The 17,439-nt window shown below is 46.5% G+C and overlaps 1 protein-coding gene across 1 annotated transcript in view; it reads right to left on the minus strand.

Annotated features, from left to right (window-relative positions):
- Positions 1-2,357: 2,357 nt before the first annotated feature.
- The window catches only part of unc13d (unc-13 homolog D (C. elegans)), a 48,496-nt gene continuing 33,414 nt past the window's right edge, over positions 2,358-17,439 (minus strand). Inside the window, exons 29-34 of the mRNA XM_048244859.1 lie at positions 11,390-11,461; positions 11,022-11,105; positions 6,561-6,681; positions 5,622-5,745; positions 5,045-5,235; positions 2,358-3,072 (exon numbers count right to left, since the gene is read on the minus strand). Of these exons, the coding sequence (XP_048100816.1) occupies positions 2,969-3,072; positions 5,045-5,235; positions 5,622-5,745; positions 6,561-6,681; positions 11,022-11,105; positions 11,390-11,461 (696 nt within the window). The 3' untranslated portion in view covers positions 2,358-2,968. The remainder of the gene's footprint in view (positions 3,073-5,044; positions 5,236-5,621; positions 5,746-6,560; positions 6,682-11,021; positions 11,106-11,389; positions 11,462-17,439) is intronic.

Raw genomic sequence — 17,439 nt, forward strand, 5'->3', positions numbered from 1 at the left:
CAATACACACAGTTAACTCGCAACATGAAATATACATATTTTCTCTCACCTGCAACGCCTACTTAAAATGCTCATGCATCTTCAGATCATACACAGACGCACACACTCACACACACACACATATACAGACACTCACACACACACACACACACACAAACACACTCACACACACACACACACACACACACACACCAGCATTCATTCTTAGAATACACTGCATCAGGTGCTGTGTGGACATCCTCTAGTTCCACCACAGAGATCGGAGGCATGACTTTGAGGACGCTACTGTGACCGGCAACACCAGCTAGACCCCATGTTCTACTCGTCACCTCGGACTCAGATAGCTGCCCTGCTATGCTAACCAGCAAGCACACAGGCATTTTCACACGTTAACGTGTTAATGTTAATGAGATTGTGTTAGCTAATCATGTTGTCCCTGGTATCGCCGGGCACATTAGCATCTTCTTATGACTGCTCAGATTAGTGTCTGCATCACAGCTAGGTGTCAGTCTTAGTACTCAAGCATAGGATAATATATAGCCATGGTTTATGCTAAACGTACTGATTACACTAGAAAGTATTTAGCTAGTTATCTTATTCATAGAGTGTTATACTGTATGTAGCATATGAATGGCATTTTGCAGTAGCCTGGACATTTTGTATGCCAAATTCTGCCATTGTGTTTAGTTTTTTTCTATTTCTTTTCTTTACTCTTGATGCCACGATCATGACATTTGCTACTACTCTGTTCCTCGTGTGCATACACACACATACACACACAAACACACACAGTCACCAACAGACAAAACGTATCAAATTGGAATGATACTGGAAAAAAATGAAGTATTTCCAAACCAACAAAAGCACAAAGACGTTTACGTTAGTATTTGTGACTGTGGACTTAAAAAATGAATTTGTATTTAGATATCAAGTTGCGGCAACGTTCAACTGTGTGTTTTTTTTTTACATAGTGTGACGTTTCAAAGAGTTCCATTTGAATTATGTGCGTGTACACAACATTGGATTGGGTAGCAAATGAATGTACTCTAATTGTGTTATTGGATATAAGACTTCTTAAGTCCAGCTGTTTGGTCTGTCTTAGGTCTTATTCAAACACAGCACTTGGCCCATTTTGTACAGTTACCTTGAGTTGCATTGTTTACGCAAAAACAATTCCCTAGGAAAACATTCTCAGAATGTATTTTATATGTTGTAATTGGGGGACCGTTCTAGAATTTTCCATGAGCATCAACAAAGGCTGTGTAGGCCCTTTAGAACCCTCGCCATGGCAACCCCACCGGCGCAGGGATGAACAAACAGCTGGAGGGAGGAGTTGCATCCTGTCTGTTTTCTAGTCTCTTCTAGTTCAACTTTGTCTAACTTCTTGCTTTATAGAAATCAGTGTAAATGACCTTTTTCAATTGATACAGAAAGGAAAAAGAAAAGGACTTTCAAAGAGGTGCCATTTCCCCTCTCAAACTGCTCTGTTGAACACTCAGGTTGTTTTTTTTCCACAAAACGCTTGTTCCGTCAATGGGAAAAGGGGATAACAGACAGAAACAATCAATCACAGCAAATTGACTCAGCCATTTCTGTAGAGCGAGAGAATATTTGTATATATTTTTCATAAAAATAATAATGTGTCTGTTAACCAAATAATCTTTAGGTTTCATGGAGTTGACTGGCTTTTTGCGCACCCAACTTTATAGTATTCAGTTCAATTTGCTATGTGAACACTTGTAAGACGCTTACTAGACATATTTGAATAATCTTCACATGCTCGCCCTCCACAGCCAATCAGCAGAGAGCACCACCCCCAGTGTGGGCGTGGTGGTTCGTGGGGATTGGCCAGTTTTGCAGAGGGGGGCGGGGAGAAAGGAGGTTGGCAGATTTCGGGCGCTGCGTTGGGCAGAGGAGCTTCACTGTGACAACAGCTGCCATCAGCTCCCCAGCGCTCGGAGGGTGGCGGACCCGGGGTCAGCCGGAACTGGCCCGCATCAGGGCCAGAGGTTCCCTTGTCCACGGGCAGCCGCTCTCTCTGCGTTGGTACCCAACTCCAGTGTGGAAGTCTGTTATTGTTTTTTGTATAGAACAATAAACAAATGTATATTTTTGGATGGACCCACTGTTGTTTTATTTTGCAGGCTCACGCGATGATGGTTCCTGTGAGCTTCAAGGTAGTCAAGGTAGAGCCGAGAGAAAGCTCATAAGAAATGAGTTCCTAAGGTGTTCTTTCGTTTAGAACCCTCATTTAACAACATCACCAGTCCGACGGTTACCTTTAGGGAGTACGGAGAGTGTAGCACTCGGCACAAACCCTCAACGCACGTCATGGTCCACATGCAACACTACAGAGTTGCAAATTGAGAGTGTAGCACTCGGCACAAACCCTCAACGCACGTCACGTTCTGCACGCACGCACGCACGCACACACACACACGTCAGTCTAAGCCTCAGTCCTTTTATTGCATTTACCTGCTCAGGCAGAGGCGGCCCAGATCAGGCTTGATTCTGGGCCACATCCGGTGAAAGTATAAGCAGTTACTTCCAGCCTGACGGCATGGATGAAGCTGAGCCGTTTTTAGGTTCAACTTCAACAGAACGCTACATAGACACTTTACAAAATCATACAGATGTGTTTATACAGAGTAGATAAATAAGCTGATGTGCTAAACCTAGCGAGAAAACAGAGATCTATGTGAGAGGTGGAACAGTGTCTAGAAGAGAGAGAACATACATGTGAGAAAGACATGGATAATGGTTTGGCAGAACATGAAGTATGATCCATGGTTCATTTCATTTCACACTAACATTCCTCGAGAGAAGCATTTTAGTGGTGTAAACAAGACAACATTTGGTGGATGGAGGGCTGTCTGATCCTGGGGGGAGGAAGAGAGAGAGAGAGATGAGTGATCCTGGGGGGAGAGAGAGAGAGAGAGGGGGGGGGGTTTCCACACCACTCTCCTCCTCAAGCCTCCTGTGACTTCTTCTCCCTCTGTCGCCGTAGTTTCACGAACGACTGCGCCTCACGATCATCCCGCCGAGCCTCCAGCAGCTTCAGGTAGTTGTCACCTGCAGGACAACAGAAATATACGATGTCACCGGCAGGACATTACATGTATACGCTGTCACCGGCAGGACAACACAAATATACACTTTCACCTACAGGACAACACAAATATGCACCTTCACCTCAGTAATGCAAGAGCCCTCTTTCACAACTCTTTCACTTTCAAACACAAGTATATGCTTTCTGCAAGACAACACATATACACTCTGTCATAACAGAAATGTAAGATCACTCTTTCACAACAGCAATATACACTCACTCTTTCACAACAGCACTATACACTCACTCTTTCACAACAGCACTATACACTCACTCTTTCACAACAGCACTATACACTCACTCTTTCACCGGCAAGGGAATGAGATTAATACTCTTGCAACACATTCACAACTCTTTCACACTACAACATATTCACACGGGCACCTCTTTCACACTACAACATATTCACATGGGCACCTCTTTCACACTACAACATATTCACACGGGCACCTCTTTCACACTACAACACATTCACATGGGCACAACTCTTTCACACTGCAACACATCCACATGGGCACAACTCTTTCACACTGCAACACATTCTCTGTTTCTAGCCAACCGATTATGCAGCGGGACTTCCAGGGAGGCTATACGGAGCACGCGACTGAAGCGTTCTCTCCGCGTAGCGTCTGCTGCAACAATTCGCTTCCACTCAAATCAAATGGAACTGTCTACACCAGACGTGATAGCGGCGTGTACGTTATACAATTAGACCAGTCTTCTAAAACTATTTTATGATCCATGAACTTTGCGCTTACAGTTCAGTACATACAGTTTTTCTCAGTCGTTTTGGTGCATTTCTCAAATCATTTACTGTATGTTTGAACAGCAAGTGCATTTCTCAAAACCATTTGTGCAAACTACACCTCACAGTGTAACTTGCTCAAAATGCTTAGCCTAGAATACGTCTCAAAATCAAATATGTATGCCAATCAACATGTTAACGCCATCAGAATGCAAAGTTCCTGTGTCACTGCTATGAACAAGATAGTCAAAATGATTCCATGTTGTCATGGAAAAATGATTCCATGTTGTGCCTCTTAGGCCGCAATTGTTCCGTCTAATGCATATATAAATTTCAACAGTAAAAAGTTACACTTTACTGTATGTGAGAGACTAGAAGATCAGACAGGATTTACAAGTTTACACTCTTTATACTGTAGCATGTTACCAGACAACAACACAAAACCAACAGCACTTCTCCTCCAGCACTTCTAAAAAAGTGAAACAGAAATGGTAAGATTATCCTCATCATCTTATTATCACATTAGAACTGGTTCAGATTACAGGTTCGTTTACATATGTCAAGCAGTGAACTAATGCCTAAATGTTTTGGGGGGAAGGACTATTCAATAGAGATCCTGTAAAACCCAGGTTGACCAACATGACGTTAAAAATTGATAAGGTTAAATTCAGCAGCCATTTGTACACAAGCAATTGCATGTGTGTGAAAGCATTTGCTGTTTGTTCAAAGTGATAAATTGCTTTTAAGAGGTGCACAGATGATGTAGAGGTTGAACAAATAGATTTGAGAATTTCAACTCTTAGAAATACATCTAAGCAGCTTGTAATTTAAAAAAAAAAAAGAAGAAAGATTTAGGGTCTGGCTATGAGTAATGAAAATGGCCCAACTCGGGGGGCGGCACCAAGCAATGCACACAATTGGATAAGACTAGGACCAATGTTTACTGACTGATTCCGGACCTCAAATTGTGCTTTCGCGAGAACTCTGGATTTCCAGGGTAATTGAAAACGGCAACTGTTTCAATTAAACATTGCATTACAAAAAACGAGAAAAAGAACACTTTTGATTGTTATGAATCGCACTGAGCATAAATCATACACCCAACTGCAGGCGACTGGACTCCAGATGACCATGAGCTGCTTTTGGGGAGAGAGGAAGTCGAGGGTTGTGTGTGTGTGTGTGTGTCTTACTGTTGGGTTTAGGGTGCATGAGGGGCAGGCGTATCTGTGCGGGGGACGTGTCGATGCCCCCCACCCCTGGGATAGCCCGCAGGGACAGGAAGGCCTCGCCCTCAAAGTCGTCACTACGCAACGTGTCATGATCCAGCACCGTCACCACCAGAGATGCTCCCGGAGCCTGGCACTGCTCCAGAGACACCATACTGTCTCAGGAAGATAGACACACACACACACACACACACACACACACACACACACACACACACACACACACACACACACACACACACAGACACACACATATACACAGAAACACGCACAGAAAATACATTCAGGAATCAATCTAATCACATGAAGTATGCATTACCAAAAGTATTCACTAGGTGGCACTCAATACATTCCTTCTTTACATGTAAATCCAACATTTTCAGGTTGGACTATTGGAAGGTGAGCTTGTTGAGTGGGATGTCTATCATCCCAGTATACTTAATGTCAGTATATTTAATATACATTCAGTATGGAACAGCTGCAATACAGGCATTTTACACAAAAGGTATATGTTAAATGAAATAATACAAATGTGTCGTACAACTCAAAGCCCTCCTCAAAGAGAGGGTTGAGGTCACAGCTTTTGATCTTGGTGCTTCGAGGTTCTACTTCTGGGAAGTTATGGCGCGGTTCTAGAGAGAGCTGCACAAACGGGTCACTGGCACCTGAGGAAGACATCGGGGAGACGAGGATGAGAGAACATTATTGTGATATCATCATGAGGTTCTACACAGTTTGCCTGTCAAAATCCCTTCCAATTTATTCAAATTATGCTTAAAAAGTGCTACACAAAACCCATCAATCTCTCTCTCTTTCCAATCAAAAAGCCACATACAAATACAAAACAGACTCGTCTAGCACCTCAGTCACTCGCGCCAGTTTTTTCTGTCTTACTAGAACTCTAACACCACCATCTGGCTCAATTCTAGCCCTGTTCTCTGTTCTAGCTCTATTCTAGCCCTGTTCTAGCTCTATTCTAGCCCTGTTCTGGCTCTATTCTAGCCCTGTTCTGGCTCTATTCTAGCCCTGTTCTGGCTCTATTCTAGCCCTGTTCTAGCTCTATTCTAGCCCTGTTCTAGCTCTGTTCTAGCTCTATTCTAGCCCTGTTCTCTGTTCTGGCTCTATTCTAGCCCTGTTCTGGCTATTCATGGGTTTCATCAGGTCCCTTTTCACAGGTGTATTAAGCACCATGCAGTCTGCATTCATAATCTAGGTACCTGATGAAAACCATGAATATTCTAGCCCTGTCTTAGCCCTGTTTTGGCTCTATTCTAGCCCTGTTCTGACTCTATTTTGATCCTGTTCTAGCCCTGATCTAGCTCTGTTCTAACCTTGTTCTGGCTGTATTCTAGTCATGTTCTAGCCCTGGTTCTGTTCTGGTTATATTGTGACTGCATTGAATCTGCTCTGGCTGTAACCAGCTCTTTCTTGAGGCCGCCCTCAAAAAGCTTCCTCCTCTTCCTCCTCTTCCTCCTCTCACCATTGGAGTCCAGAGGGATGAGGTTGCTGGCGTTAAGCACCTCCACGTGGAGCTTCTGATCGTTTCGCTTGTAGCAGGTGATGAGGGTCACTGCTCCATACTTATCCCCACTCAACACCTTCTGTTGATGAAGAGAACACAGACATCTTAACACATCACTTAATGCCACATCACCCAGACAGCTGTGTTGGCAGGAGGAGGAAGAAAAGGGACCAAAGCGGCCATGACAAAGCTCGAACAAGGTGTAGTATTACATTACATTTGGCTGACGCTTTTTTAGCCAAAGCGACTAACATGGTAAACAGTTTCAGTTTTAGAGCAATTCTCAACAATTTTAGGACAATTTAAAAAACATTAGAGTACAGTAAGAATAAGTGCATCAGTGAGTGCTGTTTTTAACAGTTACTTGTCAGTTTAAGATGGCTGGTGAGTGCTAGGATCAGTAAGACTTGTTGTAAGTGTTGCTATGAGAGGAGATGTTCTCTAAAGAGCTGGGTCTTCAGGAGTTTTTTGAAAATGGAGAAGGATGTCCCTGCCCTTGTAGGAACTGGCAGTGTGTTCCACCAACGAGGAACAACAGATGAGAAAAGTTTGGATTGGCTTGAGCGTACCGATGGTAGAGCTAGACGTCGTTCGTCTGAGGAGCGTAGCGGTCTGGAGGTAGCGTATGTCTGTATGAGGGCATTCAAGTAGGTGGGAGCAGAACCGGAGACTACTTTGTAGGCAAGCGTTAGAGCCTTGAATTTGATGCGGGCCGCCATTGGTAGCCAGTGTAGCTGGATGAGCAGCGGGGTAACATGTGCCCTTTTGGGTTGGTTGTAGACCAGGCGCGCCTCTGCGTTCTGGATCATCTGAAGTGGTTTCACTGCGCAGGCTGGGAGACCTGTCAGGAGGGCATTGCAGTAGTCGAGTCGTGAGATGACTATTGCCTGAACAAGTTGGGTAGCATCTTGAGTCAAGTAAGTCCTGATTTTCCATATGTTGTAGAGTGCGAAACGGCATGACCGGGCGACTGAGGCAACATGATCTGAAAGTTTAGTTGGTTGTCGAGAACAACTCCTAGATTTCTTGCAGTCCTGGTAGGTGAAACCAGACAGGGAGTCAAATTTGATGTTGATGTTGTGGTGTATGATAGGTTTAGCTGGGAGGACCAGCAGTTCAGTCTTTGAGAGGTTCAGCTGGAGGTGGTGTGCCTTCATCCATGTAGCTATGTCTGAGAGGCAATCGAGATCCGTGCTGAAACCAAGGGGTCATCAGGTGGAAAGGACAGATAGAGCTGTGTGTCGTCTGCATAGCAGTGGTATGAGAAGCCATGCGAACGGATAATCTGTCCCAAGGAGGTGGTGTAGATAGCAAAGAGAAGGGGCCCAGCACTGAGCCCTGGGGACCCCTGTGGTGAGATGGTGAGGTGCAGATAGCTGACCTAGCCATGATAACGTTAAACGAAGGCGTCCTGTGAGGTAGGATTCAAACCAGGAGAGAGCAGAACCGAGATTCCCATGTTAGCGAGTATAGAGAGAAGGATGCGGTGATTAACCGTGTCAAAGGCAGCCGATAAGTCAAGCAGAATGAGTACTGATGACCGGCGGTTGCCCTGGCTTCTTTTAAGGCTTCTGTTACAGACAGCAGAGAGCTTTTTCGGGTAGAGTGGCCGCTTTTGAACCCAGACTGATTTGGATCCAGAAGGTTGTTCTGTGAAAGGAAAATCAGAGACCTGTTTGGAGACTGCTCGTTCAATGCCTTTGGATAGGAAAGGCAGGAGTGAGACAGGGTGGTAGTTCTCGACTTGAGCAGGGTTTGAGAAGCTTTCTTAAATAACGGTGTTACCGGGCCATTTGAGCAGCTGTTGGAAATGTGCGGAGGTTAGCGAGGCATTGATCACATGTGTGATAGCTGGAGCGATGGTCGGGCTGATGGACTGAAGTAGGCTCGTAGGTATAGGGTCCAGCGAGCATGTGGTAGGACGGCTGCATGTCAGGAGTCTAGATACTTCACTCTCGGAGAGAGGCGTGAATGCTGAAAAAAGATGTTCCAGCAGTCCCTAGAGGTTGTAGGAGGCGGTATCTGAGTCAGATGCGTTGAGTGGGCATGTAGAGAATTGACTGCTGATTGCCGCCACTTTGTTTGTAAAAAAAATGAGGAGAGGGTATCTGCAGTAAGGCTGGATGGAGGAGGAGGCAGCTGAGGGTTGAGTAGCGATTTGAAGGTTGAGAAAAAGTTTTGAGTGTCTGTAGCTGTTGATTTTGTCATTGTAGAAAAGCCGTCTTAGCAGCAGTGATGCTGGCTGAGAAGGAGGTCAGGAGTGTCTGGTAGTTTGTGAGGTCATCAGTTAGTTTGGATTTGTGCCATTTCCTCTCCGCGGCTCTGAGCTTGGTGCGCTGCGATCGGAGGGTATCATTTAGCCATGGATGAGAGTGTTTGGATCGAGCTGGCCTTGTGGTAAGAGGGCACAGCTTCGTCTGACACGAAGCTCAGTGTGGAGCAGAGCCAGTCTGTGGCCTCATTAACCTCCAGAGAGGAGAAGGTGTTGAGTGGAGGTAGACCGGAGGCAACCACAGAGGAGAAGTGCGTTGGAGACAGGTTCCGGATGTTGCAGCGGAACGTGACCATCGGCTGAGGACCATCGGCAGACGTTGAACTGGATGAAGAAGTGGTCAGAAAAGATGGAGAGGCGTCACCATGAGGGTGTCTGTGCTGCAGTTCAGTGAAGATCAAGTCAAGCTCTTTGCCAGCTTAGTGAGTCGGTGGGCTTTGAACCAGTTTGAGGTCAAAGGAGTGGATCAGGGCCAAAAAAAGTCCGCTGAGCCTGGGGCATCTAAGTGGATGTTCATATCACCGGAGAACAAGAAGCGGACAGTCATGCTCAGGGATGGAGGACAGCAGAGTGTCAAGTTCGACCATAAAGTCGCCCTAGTTGGTCTGAGGGCGATAGATGACCAGCACGTGAGAGTTTTTGCTGGGGCGATCACTGTGATGGCATGGAATTCCGAATGAGACATATTTGTTTGAAGGCAGTAGCGGGGTGAATTTCCATTTGTTGGAGATCAGCAGGCCCGTCCCGCCTCCTCGTCCAGATAGGCGAGGGGTGTGGGATAGTGTAAGGTTAGTGGAGAGTGCAGCCAGGGTGGCAGTGTTCTCTGGTTTGATCCAAGTCTCAGTGAGAGCAAGGAGTTCCAATGAAAGGTGGTTGGCATAGCCAGCTATAAAGTCCGTTTTGTTGACTGCGGATTGACAGTTCCACAAGCCCATGGAGAAGGAGGTTTCTGTAGGTGAGGACCGTTTAAGTTGCTGGAGGTTAAGCAGATTTCTGCCCCTTTTGGCATGATGTCGTTTTCTGCGATGGCCGGTGATAACAGATATGGTGGAATGGCACATTTTTGCTTTTGTCGGCGCCTGTGCTCGGTGAACTTGCACAGGTAAACTTGCTCGTCTTGACCGCGTCCGTCTTAAACGAGGACGGCTGAAATGAGGGCTGACGCTTCAGCTACAGCCTCTATTGTTATGCTGACAGGAATTGCATGCAGCTGTCCTCGTGTCTCACTAATGATGAATCAGCGTAGACCGCCCTCTGACGTTCGCACAGCTTAGATTGTTCAAAAGGGTGTTAATTACTGTCAACTGAAAGTCCGCTCGCTCACACCGACCGAACCTCGCAGTTTCAAGTAGCCTCCTCCCTCAGCTGTTCCCAAACGCCCAGAGTCCAATTCTAAACAATTGGAGAGGATTGGCCAGTAGTAGCCTGTGTGTTCTTGCTTAGTATTAGTGTTTCTATCTTTCTATCTACAACAAGTGTATGTGTAACAAGTATGAGCAATATACAGTATACTGTGTCTACAGACAGGGAGTCAGTGGCCTCATGAGACCATCCTAATCTCGCGAGCTCCATTTTATTTTACTAGCAGATTAGTCTGGCTATTTGCGATGGAGAAAATGTGGATATGGATATGCCGAGCAAATGCAAAGCAATCCATCTGGCGGAGTCAGGTTAGGGAATCAGTGACATCTTTCATTCTCTCTGTCAACACGTAGGTGTACACAGATATGTTAAGTCATTCCTCCATTTATTCATATCTGTATTGGGCAGTTAGTGGGAGGAGAAGACAGGGGAACACTAGAGCAGTGTTTCTCAAAGTGTGGTCCGCAAGCTATCCCAAGTGGTCCGCAAGCAGACGTGGTAAAATATAATATAGATGAGTTGTTTGCAATATTGAACCAACTTGTATGTAAATTCAAACAGTTCTGCAACATGCCTATGTATGCTACGCCAGTTTAAATCATATGAATCCTCTGACACAATAAGCAAGGTGAGGCCTATTGTGTAATATACTGTTGTATACGTAAGTACGTCTACTCTTCTTTTTTTTTAGCTAGGTGGTCCGTGAGGTTAAGTGCTCCTTGGTCTGAAAAAGTTTGAGAAACACTGCACTAGAGGTCCACTTGATGAGCTTCCTGAACGCTTACCTGCTGATATACTTTTCTCTCCAGGAACTTCTCAATCAGTTGCCTGCTGTTCAATGCATTCTGTGTTAGATGAGCTCTCACAACCTGAGAGTAAAAGAGGGAATCACTCTAAATATATCACAAAGAGGGAATCACTCTAAATATATCACAACCTGAGAGTCAAAGAGGGAATCACTCTAAATATATCACAAAGCTTGATGGCCTTGACGGCCTGCATAATTAATCAATTGGCTAATGAGTTTGTAAGTCACTCCCTAACTCACTCAATCACTCACTCACTCACTCACTCAATCAATCAATCAATAAGTCAATCAATCAATCAACCAACCAATAAGTCAATCAATCAACTCCAGCATCAGTCTTCTCACCTTGTACTCTTCAGTGTGCAGTGTTTCCAGTGGGAGTCCATTTCCATCTGCATGGAAGCACTGCTCCAGACACTGTCACACACACACACACACACACACACACACACACACACACACAGACACATATACACTCTCAGCCTTTTTATACATGCACTTACACTACCAACCATGATTACAGTACCATGACATAGTTATATTAGCAAATAACATGACATTAATTTGGGTATGCATTTTGGATGAATGGATGAATGAATTAATGGTTTCATGAGAACAAATGCATGAGCTACTGTAATGTGAATTGCTGTGACTTAATGCAGTACTTGAACCTCTCACTGTCTCACAAACACACACACACACACACACACACATACACACACTCCTATGGTGTCAGTTATGGGGCATTTCCACTAACTGCACAGTACTGCATGGTCACAATTATTGCAGTCCCTTTTGTCAAAATTTTGCGAACTGTGCCAAAACAACCGAGCCGTGTTGAGCTCCTTTTTGGTACCCCAAGATTATTTGGTCTTGGTACGGTATGGGTATGCAGTCATTGCTTGGGCGACAGAAAATCTGTCTGTGGAGTTTGATGGGAGTATATGACTTTGCATAGTCTTGTACGTTCACACCATACATGCTAGATTCACACCATACATGCTAGACTCTAGATTCACACCATACATGCTAGATTCAAGATTTTACCACGCTGCTATTCCACCAATCACAATAGCATAAATATGGGCATTCTAGAACATCTCTGGGGCCGCTCTGGAGCTCTAGGAGCAGCTCTGCTGGGGAGAGATGCAGGGAGAGGCCCAGATAGGAGCAGCTCTGCTGGGGAGAGAGGCCCAGATAGTCAAAGTCAAAGTCAGCTTTATTGTCAATTTCTTCACATGTTCCAGACATACAAAGAGATCGAAATTACGTTTCTCACTATCCCACGGTGAAGACAAGACATATTTTACCAATTTAGGTCCACAGACAAACATAACATTCAAGTAAACAAAAAAGTAAGTAAATAAGTAAATAAGAGGGGCACATATAATAATGAAAAAAATAAGAGCAGCAAAATGTGGTTGAAATTGTGCATAGACAGTCAATAAAAATACTAGTGCAAATTCAGGCCAATAAAAGGCTTGGGTAGTTCTGTTTGACCTAAGTAAAGAAGAAAGTGGCATAGTGGTGCAAGTTATGTAAGAGCAGCAGAAGTGTTGTGTTTCAGGACAACAACACCAGTTGTAAAGTGTACAAGTGTGCAAGATGTGCAAGTGTGCAAGTGGAGTAGTGCAGGCGGCCATTTTGGGTCCAATGTCCAGGATGTTATGTAGCTGAGGGTGGAGGGGGAGAGGAGGAGAGAGTTCAGCATCCCACGGCTTGGTGTATGAAGCTGTTGGTGAGTCTGGTAGTCTTGGGAGGCGCAGGCTTCTGTACCTCTTCCCAGAGGGCAGTAGATCAAACAGATTGTGGCCGGGTGACTTGCATCACTCACAATTTTTGGTAAGCCTTGGTGGTGAGGTGGGTGTAAATGTCCTTCAGGGAGGTGAAGCACCAATAATCCTTCCAGCTGTGTTCACTATGCTGCAGGGCTTTCCTGTTGTATTCAGTGCAGCTTTGCCCACACAGCGATACAGCTGGAGAGGATGCTCGATGGTGCCTCGGTAGAATGTGGTCATGATGGCTGGTGGAGCACTTGCTCGCCTGAGTTTCATGGGAAGTACAGGCGGCGCTGAGCTCTCTTAGCCAGTGATGCAGTGTTGGTGGTCCAGGAGAGGTCTTCACTGATGTGCACCCCAGGAATTTGGTGCTGCTCGCTCTCTCCACCACAGCACCGCCGATGGTCAGTGGCAGGTGTTGGGTGTGACCTCTCCGAAGTCAACAACAATCTCTTTGGTCTTGCTGACGTTCAGCAGGAGGTTGTTGTCCCTGCACCCGCGATGGTCAGATGGTCGACCTCCAACCTGTATTGAGTCTCGTAAGCCCTTGGTGATGAGACCCACCAGAGTTGTGTCGTCAGCAAATTTCACTATGTGATTGTTGCTGTAGGTTGCAGTGCAGTCATGCGTCAGCAGGGTGAAGAGTAGGACTGAGCAGGGGGGGCCCCTGTGCTCAGTGTGATGCTGCTTGAGGTATTGTTGCCAACCGCATTACTACTTGGGGCCTCTGACAGAGGAAGTCCAGTAACCAGTTGCAGAGGTAGGTACTGAGTCCCAGTTTGTCAAGTTTGCAGATGAGTTGTTGTGGTATTATGGTGTTGAATGCAGAACTGAAGTCTATAAGCAGCAATCTCACATATGAGTCTCTTTTTTCCAGGTGGGTGAGGGCTGGGTGGGAGGGCAGAGCAGATTGCATCCTCTGTAGGCAGCTTATTCGGCTTTGCAAACTGGAAGGGGGGTCAGGGGGTGGGGGGGGAGGAATGGCTTTGATATGTGACATGACAAGCGGCTCAAAGCTTCATGATGATGGGTGTCAGTGCCACAGGGCGGTAGTCGTGAAGCAGGATGGAGCAGTTTTTCTTGACACAGGTATGATGGTGGCAGCTTTGAAACATGATGGGACGATGGCTTGCTTCGGAAGATGTTAAAGATGTCTGTGAGACATCCTTAAGCTCCCCTGCACAGTCCTTCAGCTGCGACCTGGGATGTTGTCTGGAGCCTGTTGCCTTACGGGTGTTGATGGCAGCAAGTGTCCTCTTCACAGCTGTCGGCAGAGAGGCACAGGGGCTGCTCGTAGCAGGGGGATGGGTCTTCTGTGGGCAGGTGCTGTTTTGTGCTTCCAAAGCGAGCAAAAGCGGTTCAGGTTGTTGAGCAGAGGGATGTTGCTCTCACAGCTCTGTGTGGCGGGCTTGTAGTCCGTGAGGGCCCTGAATGCCCTGCCATAGGCTTTTGCGTTCCTGCTGTCTTTTGAAGAAGTGGGTGGTTATCTTGTGAGTGTATTCCTTTTTTGCTTCCTTGATGCCGCGGGGACAGGTTGGCTCTGCAGCTGTTTTCATGCCAGCATCCCCAGCTCTGTAGGCTTTTGTCTCTGGCCCCTCAGCAGCCTGAAGGACATCCCTGTCAGCCATGGCTTCCAGTTAGCCAGTGATGATGTCTTTTGTGTGGGTCACATCATCGATGCACTTGGTGATAGTAAGAGGTTACAGTGGTCTGTATACTCCTATGTCTGTCGGTTGTTGTAAGTGGCTGCCTGCTTAAACATTTCCCAGTCTGTTGTATGTTCAAAAGCAGTCTTGAAGAGCATCGGAGGCTCCCTCAGGCCACACTTTTACCTGCTTACAAACGGTTTGTTCGGCACACACCCTTTTGTCTGTATGTCGCGGGCATTAGCATAACAGTGATATGGTCTGAAAGTCCAATGTGGGGAGGGGTGGCTTTGTATGCTCCTTTGTGTGCAGTGTAGACCAGGTCAGGATGTTATCTCCTCTTGTTGGAAAATCAACATGCTGGTGTAGCTTTGGAAGTACAGTTTTTAGATCAGCATGGTTAAAATCTCCAGTGAAGATGGTGAAACCGTCTGGGTGTGCAGATCCTGTTGTTCACTGACAGCCTGGTACAGTTCACTAAACCCGCGTTCTTATCGCTGTTGTTGTTGGTAGGCCGGGATGTATATACTGCGACTAGCAGAATGCAAATAATTCCCTTGGCAGCAGGTAAGGGCGGCACTTTATGATCATAAACTCTGCCAGTGGTGAGCAGTGTTTTACCATACTACTACAGTGTCGGCACCATTAAGTCGCGGATGTAAACACAGATTCCTCCTCCTCGTGATTTACCTCCCTTTACAATGGCCCTGTCATGCTCGATAGCATGCTAGCTGCTCCAGTTGCTGTACAGCAGAGTCCGGGTGTTGTCATTTATTAAAAGTCTCCAGTGAAGAGCGAGCACGCAGCAGTTACTTACTGTCGATTCGTTGATCTCAGCAGTGCGTATGTGATCCATTTGTTGTCCAGTGATCGCACGTTGCCAGGAGAATGGATGGTATTGCTGGTGGATTGGGCTAACCCGCTAGCCTGGCCGGACGCCCTCGCTGCCCCTCTTCTGCTTCCCTGCGCACAGCTTCCGGCAGCTTTCTTTCGGGGAGGAGTAGCAGGCCCAGTCGGTGTTGCAGGCGGGTAGTCCAGAGTTCCTTTAGCGCGATCTCTGTTGCCAAAGTCAGAGCAGCTGCAAAAACTTACTTTTGCAGATAATCCAGTCTTTGCCTGCTGTACTTGTAGTCTCTTGACGTAGTAAGGCAGACGAACACGTAAAACTTCAGGACAAACACTTTTTTAAGCGAACAAAACTTTACCCGTCTGGTTGGGACAGAGAGAGGGTAAAGCTGGAGTATGCGAGTACGCCATCTTTGAGAACTATCGTCTGGTCGAGGAAGGGTATTATTGCTGTAGAGGTGTGTAGAGCAACTATACGTTTAGTCGAGTATTATTATTGGCAGGAATTTGTGTGTGGTGAGTGTGTAGAGTGTGTGTAGGAATTATTATTAGGTGTGTAGAGCAACTATCGTTTGGTCAGTATTATTATTAGCAGGAATTATTATTGTATAGTATTATTATTGTGTGTGTGGCCAAGGGTGTGTAAGAACGCTTCTCACGTTTGCTCAATGTGTGTGTAGAGGTGTATTGTATAGTGTGTGTGTGTGTGTGTGTGTGTAGGGGTGTCATACAAGGCAACTTCTCTCACGTTTGAGGTCAGGGTATTGTGTAGGGTGTGTAGAATTGTGTAGAACACTTGTCCGTTTAGTCAGTGTGTGTGTGTAGAATTGTGTAGGAGTGTGTGTGTGTGTGTGTGTGTAGGGTGTGTGTGTGTGTGTGTGTGTGTGTATGTGTATTGTAGAGTGTGTAGGGTGTACAACTTCTCGTCTGGCGGGAGTCGAGTATTATTATTGTAGGAATTATAACCAGCAGGAGCAGCTTATATGTTTGGTCAGTGTGTGTGTAGGGTAACCAGACGCTGGTCAGTGCAGGGTGTGGTGTGTGCGTGTAGGTGTGTGCGACAGTGTGTAGGGTGGTAGTGTGCAGGGTGTGTGTGTGCAGGGTGTATAGTGCAGGGTGTGTGCGGTGTGTAGGCGTGCAGTGTGTGTGTAGGTGTGTGTGTGTGTGTATAGTGTGTGTGTAGGTGTGTATAGTGTGTGTGTAGGTGTGTGTGTGTGTGTGTAGGGTGTGTGTATAGTGTGTGTGTAGGGTGTGTGTAGGGTGTATAGTGTGTGTGTGCAGGTGCGTATGAAAGTGTAGGCGTGTATAGTGTGTGTGTGTGCAGGGCAACCAGACGCTGGTCAGTGTGTAGGTATGCGTGTGTAGGGTGTGTGTGTGTGTGTGTAGGGTGCATAGTGTGTGTGTAGTGTACAGTGCAGTGTAGAGGCAGGTGTGCGTAGGGCGTGTATAGTGTGTAGGGGCGTGCAGGTGTGCGTAGGCGTGCATAGTGTGTGTGTGTAGGGTGTGTGTAGTGTGTGTGTAGGGTGTGTATAGTGTGTGTGTGTGTAGGTGTGTAGTGTAGGGTGCAGTGTGTGCGCAGGTGCATAGCGTGCGTGGTGCATAGCGTGCGTGTGCAGGGTGTACAGTGTGCAGGTGCATAGTGCAGGGTGCGTAGGTGGTGTGTGCGTGGCGTGCATAGTGTGAAAAGTACAGTGTGCGTGTGTGTAGGTGTATATGTGTGTGTGTGTAGGTGTGTGTGTAGGTGTAGGGTGTGTGTGTAGGTGCAGGGTGTGTGTGTAGGTGTGGGGAGTGTGTGTGTAGGGTGTGGGTGGTGTGTGTATAGTGTAGGGTGTGCAGGGTGTAGTGCATAGTGTGTGTGTAGGTGTGCATAGTGTGTGTATAGTGTGTGTAGGTGCAGGTGTGCGTGTAGGGTGTGCAGGGTGTGTAGGTGTGTGCAGGGTGCACAGTGCGTGTACAGTGTGCAGGGTGTGCATAGTGCGTGCAGGTGCAGGGTGTGTAGGGTGTGCAGGCGTAGGTGTGCAGTGTAGGCGTGCGCAGTGTGTAGGGTGTGCAGCGTGTAGGCGTGGCGTAGGCGTGGCAGTGCAGGTGCGCACAGTGCGTGCAGGGTGTGTATACGTGTGCAGGG

The sequence above is a fragment of the Alosa alosa genome, chromosome 6 (genome assembly GCF_017589495.1).
Source record: "Alosa alosa isolate M-15738 ecotype Scorff River chromosome 6, AALO_Geno_1.1, whole genome shotgun sequence".
In the NCBI taxonomy this organism is placed as follows: Eukaryota; Metazoa; Chordata; class Actinopteri; order Clupeiformes; family Clupeidae; genus Alosa; species Alosa alosa.